The sequence below is a fragment of the Rhinolophus sinicus genome, linkage group LG02 (genome assembly GCF_036562045.2).
Source record: "Rhinolophus sinicus isolate RSC01 linkage group LG02, ASM3656204v1, whole genome shotgun sequence".
Lineage (NCBI taxonomy): Eukaryota > Metazoa > Chordata > Mammalia > Chiroptera > Rhinolophidae > Rhinolophus > Rhinolophus sinicus.
Genome location: NC_133752.1, coordinates 104029177 through 104041776, shown reverse-complemented (window position 1 = coordinate 104041776; position 12600 = coordinate 104029177). Strand labels below are relative to the sequence as shown.

The following is a 12600-nucleotide window of genomic DNA, read 5'->3' as shown; positions in this document are numbered from 1 at the left end:
CAAGATAAACAAACAACAGCAAGAAAATAATAAGACAAGCCACCCTGAGTGTGGAAGACTTCTGGTTGCCTACTTATATTCACTCACAACTCCTTTCCTTAGAGACCTCCAAGTTTTAGCTGGATACAACTAAAAGGCTACCTTCCCCAGCTGGTGTTCTGGGCGGTGTGCTGGGGTTACCCCCATTTAATTCAGCATGCATTGTTTAACTCCCTGATTTCAGCCTGAGGCCTAGGCTTTACTCCTAGGTGAGTCGGTCCCCCAGCCCGAGCTGCCCTGAGAATACTTCACATGCCGGACAAAGCCCCTGGTCTCATGGCCTGTGGCCTTCTCCATCCTCACCTCTCACCACCCCCCAGGCCTGCTCCAGGCCAGCCACACTGACCTTCTCGTAGTTCTGCCTCGTGTGGCTTCCAGGCACTCGCTCCACCTCACCCTACGTAATTTCTGCTTGTTCTTCAGGTTTTAGTGCTTAGGTTATTAATGCCTTCTAACACCTGTGCCTACCTGTATGTTCATCCACATATGTACACACATACACGTGAGTATAATCCACCATAGGTGTGGGCGCTGCTCCCGTTACACCCTCTGTCAGCCTGTATCATAGCACTTGACACCCTGAGATTGTGTGGCTGCAAGTCTGTTCCCACTAGGCCGTAAAAATGACAAGCACAGCAAGTGTCTCCTTCCAATATGCCCAGGACCTGCTGGCACGTGGTAGACTCTCTAATATCTGTTTAATGAATGGATGACAATTTCTTGGAGATCTGAACATTTTGGGTGTGACTCTTGGACAAACAATTATTCTTGACTTTTTATCAGTAAGTTAAGGCTTGTGATGTTTAAAGGAATTCATAATACGTATCAATGCACTTAAAGGAAACTTGATTTTATTTTTGAAAAATTTTGCAGACTCTTCTAACCTCTGCCATCACTGAAAAAGGGTTTCCATACCTAAGGGGACATTTGAAGTGTTTCCTTGATTCATCTGAGGCATTAATGCGATTGAACATCGAGAGATAAATGTTGGAAAAGGACAGACTTGCCCGCGTGTTCCTGGCAGTCCGCTGCTGCTGCGACAGAGGCATTGAAGGATTAGGCTGTCAGCAAAGGTTGTGTTTGCTCTTCATGTTTGCACTTGGCCTTCACATTAGGAGGAGAAGCAAAGAGCCAGGCTCTTGTTGCTTTGAAAGCACCTCTTACCTAGTTCACTTGACATGGCAATTATCCAACTAAAACGCTGGTTGTCATTGTTAGGTTTTTTCTTTTCTTTTTTTTCTTTTTTAGAGTTAATGCAATTATATATCTGAAATTTGGAAGTATAGAAGACCCCGTTACCTTAGCGACTCTAGCCAGGTCTGAAATATTCTCCCCAGTAAGCGCTTTGAGATTCGTTTCTGGGATGACCCAAAGGTTACTTGCCCAGAATGGATGGGTCAGGAGGTAGATAGAGAAAGAAGAAGGGTAAAGAGAGAAGACGGAACAAGAATGAAAGAGAAATGAAGCTCTGAGTAATCTGTCAATTCTTACCTCATACCGCATTTTTATCAAATTATGAAGAAAGGTGGTCACTGCTGAATCTCGGTAGGAGCTGCAGAGAGGAAGGTTCTGGGCAGAGTCAGAGTGGAGCTGGTAATAAAACTCCTTATCACCTATGAGTCAGTGGGAATACCAGCCATTTGCCAGTGAAATTTCCCGTTCCCGAGAGAGCTGCCATTAGAGTCCACGAGGAAAGCAGTGTGTTTTGCATGATTCGAATATAAGGGTTACGTTCGGCCTCATAGCAAAGACAGCAAAATATAAGCACAGCTGTGACTGTTTTCTGGACTTGCCATAGCAAATTCCCACAAACCAGGTGGCTTAACGCAACAAAAATTTATGCTCTTACAGCTCTGGAAGCTGCAAGTCTGAAATCCAGGTGTCGGCAGGGCCGTGCTCTCTGGAGGCTCTGGAGACAATACTTCTTGCCTCTTCCCAGCTTCTGGTGGTTACTGGCCATCTTTGGTACTTTGTGGCTTAGAGATGTATCGCTCCCATTGTCATCACAGACTGTCCTGTCTCTGTCTCATAGGGACACCAGACGTATTGGATTAGGGCCCACACTAACCCAGTGAGAGCTCATCCTGACTAAATACATTTGCAAAGACACTGTTTCCAAATAAGGTTGCATTCTGAGGTCCTGGAAAAGACAGAAATTTGGGGGTACACTATTCAACCCAGTACAGTAGCTTACATTACAGTATTTTTTGCCCCTCACAGAAAAGTTCCAGGATAAGCAGTTCAGAGGTGGCTAGGTGAAGGTATTGGGAACCCAGATGCTGTCTGTCTAAACTCTGCCATCCTTGGCATGTGCCTTCCACTTCTGATCTGTGATGGCTGCTTAAGTTTCATCCGTCATATCTGACTTCCACCTACAAGAAGGAAAAATGGGTAGAAGAGTTTCTGAGGCACATGCCAGCTGTTCTTTAATCCTGCAATGCACTGTTTCTACGTACATCACATTGGACAGAACTTTGTCAAATGCATGGCTAGCCACACCTGAGGTCGGGGGCAGCCTTATTTCAGACAGCTTTGTGTCCTGCTAAAGCTTGCAAGTTCTCTTCCTCAGGAAAAGAGGGTGAGTGGGTATTAGGCACACAGAAATCGTCCACAGTCGGGGCAGCTTGTCTTATTTTTCCTCACAACATGTAAAGAAAGCCGCTTAAATGAATCTCCAAAGGTTATGGTGCTTATTAAATGATTTTCTAAATGTCATGATCATTTTTTTTCTCTTAAAAAGTGATCTATGTTTGCAGGAATCAGAGTTGACTGAAGAACTCCTGAACTAACTTTTATTTAATGAAATTCAGAGCTACTGCGTGACGTTAGAAGCTCAAGGGCGGTTATGATGCTTAACATCTGCTGTTTGGCCAGCATCACTCTATGTGCTTACGTTATAGTTACGCATAAGCCCCAGCCTCCTGTACCCTGCCCCAAGATTCCCTCAGGTCACAGAAATCAGTGCCCCTCTCTTCCCGTCTCCTCTGTGCTGCTCTTCCAAGTACATTCTCTTTCATGCTCCTTCCTAAGAGCATTTATTAAGCATCCAAAGGTATGAAAAGAGTTAGGGTTTCTGCAACAATCTGATAAGTCTGGACGTTTTCAGAGAAAACCAAAGGGAAGACCTTTTTTGGTCAAGACATTATATTCACTAAAAATGAAACCCGTAGCCCTGTAGGAAGTCTTCGGGAGACCGGGACGAGGATGGAGGAGGAGGATTTTTCTCACTTCCTGTCACCTCACAGCTCCCCTGGCCCAGTGAGTCATCATCTTCACTTTGACTCACAGTCTGACTCACTTTGCCTTTTTCTCAGTCCACCTATTTTTAATGTTCCTGCTGAGATGAGCTTCCTCCCCACAAAAATTGTGTTCCTCTCAAGTTCTTCATATTTCTGTCTTCTTTTGAGACTTCATAGCCCGAACCGTTGTCGCTGCCCTGCCAATGAACGTATTTCAGTGTGCCTTGTCAAGACGTCCTGGTAGGAAGGGCTCAGGCGTTTCTCAGCTCAAGTCCAGGACTTGGAAGGTGGGTCGGGGAGGGAATCGGAACTGGGACAGGAGAATGGCAATGGGGCCCATGGCACGTAGGGCACACCTGTGATGGGTCTCTGTCTTCTCATACGTTCCTTGTCTTGGGGTATAATACACTCTGAGTGGCAGCGCATGGTGTAGGATGGCCTCTGCTTGAGAGCGCCAAAGAATTCATCCTTTTCCTTGAAGAAATAAAAAGAGATAATTCTCACTTTAATAGAGTCTCAGGTTCTCTGTAGACTTCTTAGTGGACAGTTGCTTATAAAACTCATGAATCATTCATCTCAGCAACAAGGGTACTTTATAACTTCCACATTTTGCTACATCTCATCAATATTATTTTTTATAACAATGACTGCAAGAATAAAGGCATTGCTTTTTCCTCCAAGCGATTAGACAGATGCCTGTTTTCTGACAAAAATAAACCTTCCTCCTCACATGTCCTTTCAGGTTTCCCACTGATCACCCACACAGCCCTCACTGAAGAGCTAGTCCCCTCCATAATGACAAACCTTTCAGGCAGACCCAGAAGTTGTTTCCAGAGACTGAAACATTTCCATCTGGGTGGTACCTTCCATGCTCTGTGCTATTTGATAGCCCTTAGTGAGCTTATTTGTGTTGAAATAGTTCATCTTCCCAGGGCTTGAAGGGGAAAAAAAGACCAGATTAAGATATTGAACTTCCTTTGGAAACAAGTCAATTTGGAAATATTGGGCAAGGGGGGAATAGCGATATATCTTGTTTTTTCTAGTGTTACGATGCCATGTCTCTGCTTATCTACAGAGAGTAATCATTTAAGTCAGATCAAGTAATTTATTTGTTGACGGGGACAAGCTGAAAAGTATTCACAGAAATTACATATTTTCAAAAAAAAAAAAAGAAATTACATATTTTCATACCAGTTAGCCACTAAAAAAGTATTTATTAAATGCTTACCATTCTGTTCGGCACTGTGTTAAAGTAAAAATACATGTCTACAGGCTGTGCCCAAATCATGTTGAAAATATAGGCACAAATAGGTTTTAAACTGCAAACGATAATGCTGGTAAACAAGTGAAGGCATAATTGGCCTGGTAAACACCCAGGGCTTAGAGAAAAGAGGTTCTTTTTTCTTTTTCTAGCTCTTAGAGCCATATTAAAATAAATCATTTTGGAGCATGAACCCTTTACTGAAGTCACTGAACACCTATCCACACCCAAACTTCAGGTGTTTCTCCGGCTCACACAGCTTTCCTTGAAAGGCAAGTAGACTCCTCCTGCCCAGCCAGAGGCGGAGGAAACTTTCAGTTCTAAGTCCTCATCAGCCAACCAGAGACGGGCCACAGAGTCTCCTCAGTCAGATGGCAAAGCCATGATGTTGGACTTACCTGCAAGACAGCAAGTCAACTGTGAACTTCAGACTTATCTTGGGAATCTGAAACAATACTGGTGCTTGTGTAAAACATTTGCTTTGAGTAAGTTTTGAGGCCTGGGATATGAAGCACCTCAAATATACCAGAGAGAATGTTTCTCCCAACTAAGGTCCAGTCATTGTGAACAGGGCTAAATGGCCCTCAGACCCTCTCCTCGCTACAGGAGCGCTGTGGTGACAAGCCATCCCCTGCCCCGACCGTAGGAAACACATGTTCTGCTGCCCAGCACCCACCTTAGGCCTCTGTCCAATGAGATGAAAGTAGACATTGCTGGGGTCTTTCCTGGTGAAAGAAGGATGAGCTGGTGCTACTCCTTTGTCCCAGTTCAACCTTGAAAGATGGGGACGTGTTGCCTGGTGATGACAGCAGGGGTCAGACTGAGCAAGAAGCCTCCTTGCTACGGTGCAGTTGGTGGGACAGAACACCGGACGCACGGCCCCAGCCCTGGACTGCTGACACCAGGAAAGAAGCCCTTGCTTGTTTAAGTCACAGACGATGGGGGTTTGTCTTGCTTGTGGACAGAAGCATCCCTAACTGATAACACAATTTGGTAATTGAAAATGAGTGGCTCCCAGGGTCATTTTTGTAATTGAATACAGAGCATATTGCTTATTTGATTGCATTTCCACGAATGTCTACTGAGCATTTCCTGTGCCCCCGCAAAACCAGTGACACGGAAAAGGGACAAGACACAATTGGAGTCCAAGCCACATGGAAAAATGGATCCATATTCCACAGCAAAGGTAGCTGCTGACTCATTTAACAAACAATTAGTGGCATCTCCATGAACCAGTCTCAGAGCTGAAGATGACAAAGAGGAGTGCCATAGCTCTAAGCTTTTTGGAGCACAGTCTTCCAAACAGCCATTCGTCATCCATCCAATAAATGTTCGTTGACCTGCTATGACCAGGCAGACGCTGAGCTCAGTCTTGAGGGAAACGTCAGTGAACAGGCTGATGTAAAACATCACTCCACTTTCGAATAGTATTAGCTTGGTGCACAAGTAGTTGTGGATTTTGCCATTTTTACCCTTTTAAACCACAATTACTTTTGCACCAACCTAGTATCATAGGTGCCAGAAGTTTGATTCGGGGAGGAATAAAATGAGGGGTGGGGGACCTGGCCTGCGGCACTGCAGTGGGTCTGCCAGCATGAATGGTGGGGCTCTCTCCCTGTGGGGTGGGGGGACCAGGCACTCAAGTGCAACTTGGGCTACCAGCCTCTCTCTTCCTTTTTTTTTTGTGTCTGGCCACGCAATTTCCATGGCCAGTGACCTTCTGTCTAAAGTCCTGTTTCCTTCAGGGTGTTTGCTGGGTACGAAATGCCCGTCCATCTGCTCTGTGCTCTTATTCCCTCTCCTTTGCTCCCTGATCAGCCTTTCCCTAATTCAGGCTTGGCACAGCCCTTTCAAGGCCTTTTGGTCACTTCAGAATCACCAGGTCAGTGAGAAGGGAAGGGGCTTGCCCAACGTCGGCAAGTTAGTCGGCGCTCAGGTCTCCTGATTCCTGGCCCGTGTGATGAAACGCACTAGTTCTGCATTGAGAAACCCCAGGGGACGAACTGCTCCTCTGAACCAGGTTTGACCTGAACAGCCCACCCCTTCCTTCCTTTGGAAACTACTCTCCCCAGCTCGGAACTGGTGCTTCCAGTGGGAACTGCCTGGTACCTTAGGACCTCAGTGATGGTGCTATTCCCGCAGCAGCTAGTTGTCTAACCCTGCGGTTTGCATGCTCTGCCTTTCCTCCTGAGTAAGCTCAGTATTCTTCAGAAAACTGCCCCTTTGCCATAGTTCCATTGAGTTAGCTATCTGTCCTTCAGAACCAAGGGTTCTGATTACCTCCAAGGTGCCAGTGAAGCACGCTTGCCCCAGGGAACTGATTTTGACTTGCTTTCTCTTTAACCGTCCACAGGCCTATCCTTCTCGCCAGTCATTAGCTGTCCTTCCATCTGTGCAGCCCTGTGCCCGAGGAAACTGCACAATGGCCTGGCAAAGCCCCAGACTCAGCCACTGGGTGCCTCCAGAACATGACACCACTTAGAGATGAATCGCCTGGCTAATTCGTGAAGCCACCTTCAAGTAAGCAGCAGACACTTTGTAATCGCTTAAAAGCTCCTGTCAGACCCTATCGAGAAATTCCCCAGTGGCAGATCTATAATTTAGCTTTCTTTTTAGCTTTCAACATTTTATTGCAAAAATAATACAACCCACAATTCAGAAGGTCTGGAAAACCATTATTTTGTGTTTTTTGCCATCCTAATTGCTTTCTGGTCTATAAGTAACTTCCCCCCAACTTGCTGACAATGACATAATTGTTTCTTTATTGAGTAAGTTTCTTTTAACCCTGAGAAAGTTTCTATGTAAGCAGCAGAATGTGAAGCAAATTCAACTCAGACTGTTGAGATATTGGGGTTAAGTTTAGGTGATCTGTATCTATTTGGTGTTTTAAGAACTTGCAATTTTAGGAGAATGTGGCAAATTTGAGTATCTAATAGACCTTGTGATTCCAGTTTTAAAAATGTCATTGAGTAATTGATATAGACTTGTGATTTAAGCTAACAGGTGCAATACAATTTTATTAAGATTGTAAGTGGTATGGGAACATTTTGGAGAACTTAAGATTCACCATTTTTAGTTGGTTAAGAACTTGGGAAGGCTTGTGAGCAAACTAAAGTAGTAAAAAATGTTAATTTAATAAATGCAGTTTAAAATTGTTAAGGGTACTTTAAAAACTAAATTTCTGAATGGGACCAGTTGTCAAGGTTTTCCTTAACAGTGACTGTTTAATTTTACTACATTTTATAAAATAAAGTTATGTCAATTAATGCTGTTTAAGTTCAACTTAAAAGTTTAAGGAAAACCTAAAATTTTGAATTTTAGTAAAATGAATATTAATGGAAAGTAGAAATAATTCCAAGCAGTCTTCTGTATCTATAAAAGCCACCCTCAGTTACAGTAAAAATTACATGTTTGTCTGTTAGGAATTCGATATTTCATTTTTGTAAGAGTCAGTTCCACCTTCCACTCTGCCAACACTAATATTCCCTGCATTTTACAGGTAGGGAAACAGAGGCAGAGGAAGGAAGCAGTGGCCAGAGTGGACGCACCAGCAGACAACTAGTCAGCACTGGACTTGGTCACATGGCCTCACCTCGCCCCCACCAGCCTGGGTCCACCTAACGTGTCCCTATTACGGGTGGAGTGAAACCCCACAATGGAGAATGACCCTTCCTCTTCAGGAGTGATTATGTGACTCAGCTGAAATCTCTGAGACGCCTTGTTTTCCTCTCCAGCATCATATTCTAGGACCATAATGGACGTGGAAAGCTACCAGTTGGCCTGAGACGTTTAGTCTGATTTCTGGGAAAGAGGCAGCCTTGCTCCTTAGCCGTAAATAGGTTATTAAGACTAAAGACACTGGGATTGAAAGGACCTCGGCCCCAGCTCAGCTAACCCTCTGAGGACTGTGACGTCCCACTCGTACAACAATGACAGGAGGAGAGAACACAGCTCCCTGGAGAAGGACAGCGTGACACAGAACGGTGGCATTGATCAAGAAGCCTAGATCTGGGTCTCGGCTCTGCCTTTGGCCGAGCAACCAGGGCAAGCCACTTCCCCTAGCTGAGGCCAGCTTTGTTGTCAGTGAAAGGAGGTGAGTGCTCGCCTCTGCTTCAGTCAGAAACGTGCCAGGGTGCTATGAAAAAATAGATGAAAGCTCTCGGTAACACAAAAAAATTGGCCTGGTTATACATTGATGGGAGTTGGCTTCAGAAGAGCAAGCTGGCTGTGTTCCGAGTCACTTAGGGCTCTGATATTCCCCATGGCTCCATCCTCAAGGCAACACCAGCTGTGGACTCAGTGGGCTTCAGAGGCCGGAGTTAAACCCTGCGAACAGCTCTCAAAGGCCTCCCGCTGACTTTGGAGTCTCACTTCAGCTACTCTTTCCTTCTGAAGAAAGGGGTAACTGTCCCTGACTGGCAGGGAGCTGGTCCAGCTCAGGGCACACATTCCCAAGTGCCCTGGCTGGAATTGCACGGCATGTGCAAAGTCGCAAGGACAGTGGAACATTAGATACAATGGTACTCTCCTTCCATCAGGGATATTAATTCATCAAAGATTTGAAAAGAGACTAAATCCTGATTTCTGAAACTTCAACAGGATGGAAGAGAGGATAATTAATTACATTCCAACACAATCGAGGCTGTACACAGAAATAGAGTTTAAATAGGATTATTAGGGAAAGTTGGCCCTCTCTGAGGATAATCCCTTAGCTGAGCCAGGTCAGACTGACTTGGAGGGGCATTTGACAGCTCACATCCTCATTACAGGTAGCCCATTTCCTGCCCCCCATCCATAAGCCTCTTGCCAGTTCATAGCCATGTGTTTAAGAAATTACTCTCTGTGGTAAGCAGGATTCTTATATGGCCCCACGATTCCCAGGCCTGATGTACACACATTCATTCAAACACTAATCTAGGTACTGCCGTGAAGGGGATTTGCAGATATAATTAAGGTGCCACATCAGATGCCTGGGTGACTTAAGGCAGACAGTTTTCTCCAGCTGGTTCCAAAAGAAGTCAGAGTTCAAAGCATGAGAAGGACTCAGCCTGCCCTGGCTGACTTGAAGATGGAAGGGCTGTGTGGCCAAGAGTGCAGGCGGCGTCTGGAGGCTGAGAGTAGTGCCAGCTGACAGCCAGCAAGGAAATGGGTACCTTATTCCTCCAACCACAGAAACTGAATTCTGCCAATGAGAATGACCTTGGAAGTGGGCTTTTCTCCAGAGTCTCCTCATGGGAACTCAGCCCCAGCAACACCTCAGTTTCAGCCTTGTGAGAAAAGAACCCAGTTGCACTGTGTGACTTCTGACCCCCGGAACTGCGAACTAATAAATGGGAAGTATTTTAAGCCACTAAATTTGTAATGCTCATCATTACGCTGCCTGGAAATTAGTAACAGTAATTAGTAGTAGCTGATTACACAGCCAGATCAATTTGGGAGTTTTCTCACTTAGTGACTTTTCCAGCATCTAAATTACTTTTTAATTTTTTTAAATCTTTTCATTTTGAATTCCTTTCAGACTTACAAAAATGTTCTAATGAGCACAAAGGATTCTCATAGGCCCTTCACGCCAACTTCCCAAATGTTACATAACCACAACACAATGATCAAAATCTAGAAATGAATATCGGTACAATACTATTCAAATTTTACCAGCTGTCCTACGAATGAGTGTCCCTTTTGTGGTTCAGGATGCAGGCCAGTATCGCACGTTCCATTTAGTCATTATGTCTCGTTAGTCTCCTTCAGTCTGGAGCGTGTCCTCAGTCTTTGTTTGTCTTGCCTGATTTTGACATGTTTGAAGAAGTACTTGCTAGTTATTTTGCAGAATGTCCCTTATTTTCGATGTCTCCTGTTTCCTCATGATAAAATTCAAGTGAGGCGTTTTGGGCAAGAACACTACAGATGTGACATGTCCTTCTCAGTGCATTGTATCAAGAAGCACGTGATGCTGATGGGCCCGTTACTGGTGACATTGACTTTGATCACTTGGGTAAGGTGGCTTCCAGGATTTTCCACTGTAAGTTACCATTTTCCCCTTTGTAATTGATAATTATCTTGTGGGAGATGGTTTGAAGCTGTTAATATCCTGTTTCTCATAGTTTTGCTTACTAATTTTAGCATCCACTGGGGTTGTGCAAAACAGTTATTAATTGCTGTGGCATCTGACTTTTCTAGTTCTGTGATTCCTTCTACACTTATTAGCTAGAATGCTAATGTTTTCTATAAATTCAAGAATTTGTGAGGAAAAACTTTCCTTCCTCCCGTTTATGCGTTTATCTGTTTATTTATGTCAGTATGGCTCATGGGGTCTTACTTTATTCTGTGGGTCACAATTTGTTACTTCCATGATTGTCCCAGAGGAGCCCTTTCCAGTTGAGCCCTGTGTCTTTTGGACACGCTCCCATCATTTGTTGGCACCTCAGCAAAATAGTTACTTATTTTCTGGCTTCACAAGGTGTCCTGAGCTTATCTTGTACTTTACTGCTCCCACCCGGCAAGGTTTCCTGGTTCCTTTAATCTAAGAATGGTATCTAGAAAACAAGATTTGTTAGACGTGTCCACAGAACTACTCTGAGTGTGTGTAACTTTCTTTGATACTGTGGATCATTAAGCCTCTCACAGCCACACACTGTACACACACACACACACACGCACAATTTTGGTAAAAGACACAATCAAGGAGCTGGATTTCTGTCGCCCCACTCGGCCACATTGAACCTCAGCCCCAGGGTCTCCTTGGTCCAGCCCCCACCCTGTGCCATTCCCCCAGGTGCTCCCACTGCTTCTCCTCTTCTGGGACCCTTCCCAGTCACTACCAGGGGACCCTGAAAGTAGCCTCTCCCTGCTTCCAGCTCTAATATTAATACTATTCAGGGCAACTGCCTTTGATTGAGCACTTGTGCTCCAGGCAAACGTGATTTCATCAGCTCCTGCAGAAATCCATGATGAATGCATTATCCCCATTTTGTAGACAAAATACTGAGGCTGGAGAGGGTATGTCCCTCAGCACAGGAAGTGACAAAGCAGCGGTTCTCATCCAGTCCCTTCTCACAACCCCTGCTCCCTGCCAGTCCTCCCTGCCAAGGCTGTCTGTTGGTCTGCCCTTGGGCAAAGCCCAGGGGGCTGGGAAGCTTAAACCACCCGGATCATACCACTGTGAGTGGCATAGAGGGGGGGGGATGCCAGGCAGGGGGGCCAGGGCAGCGGGACAGCCCTGGACTCTCCACACCAGGGAGTCTGGCAGAGGTCGGGTGGGCTGTCAAGTAATGGGCCCCCTGGGCCCTGCCCCCAGGTATTCCTTCCTTCTTCCTTCATACACGCTCTTTCCTACCTGTTCCCTGACCCCCATCAAAAGGTTCTCAGCCCCCGTCTTTGGCCAGGAGTCCCTTCAATGGAGACAAAGCCTTACATTCTATCATCAGAGAGGAAAGGCTGGAAAATGCAAATATCTAAATATTAATAGCTGGCTAAGGAAAGGCTGTGGTAAGAACCTGTTTCTGAGGAGCAAATATCTAAATATTAATAGCTGGCTAAGGAAAGGCTGTGGTAAGAACCTGTTTCTGAGGATAAAGAATGTCCGATCTCGTCTTTTTGAGTGTTACCCTCCCTTTGGAGAAAGCATGAAAGCCTTCAGCCTACGAACCAGAAAAGAAATCTGGGAATGGGGCTGTTTTCTGCCTGCAGTAGGAAAACCTGGGCACTCCTGCCCGAAGAGCCTGGGCAGGGAGGCACTCAGCCAGGCTGGATGCAGGGCAGAAGGATGGCTTCTGACCTGGATAAAAGCTCCCAAGTCTGATCTAGTTCCTCCCTTGCCATCCTCACAGCTGAGGTCCACTTACCTCTGGTTCTCCAAGACTGCAGCTGGGTGAACCGGCAACATCTGTATCTCCTGGGAACCTAGCTAGAAATGCCAATTCTCAGGCCTCACCCTGGCTGGACTCACTGAATCAGAAACGGACGGAGGCCCAGCGGTCTGCTTAAGCAGCCCTCCAGCTTGCGCTCCTGCCCACAAGTTTGAGCACCTCTGTCCTCAGGACCTCAGGTGACCAGATCAGGCTA

General features: G+C 45.5%; 1 protein-coding gene across 1 annotated transcript in view; it reads left to right on the top strand.

The window, feature by feature from the left end:
* The window catches only part of RBM17 (RNA binding motif protein 17), a 45398-nt gene extending 35509 nt beyond the window's left edge, over nucleotides 1-9889 (top strand). The window contains exons 12-13 of the mRNA XM_019738237.2: nucleotides 6893-7059; nucleotides 8039-9889. Of these exons, the coding sequence (XP_019593796.1) occupies nucleotides 6893-7011 (119 nt within the window). The 3' untranslated portion in view covers nucleotides 7012-7059; nucleotides 8039-9889. The remainder of the gene's footprint in view (nucleotides 1-6892; nucleotides 7060-8038) is intronic.
* Nucleotides 9890-12600: the final 2711 nt, after the last annotated feature.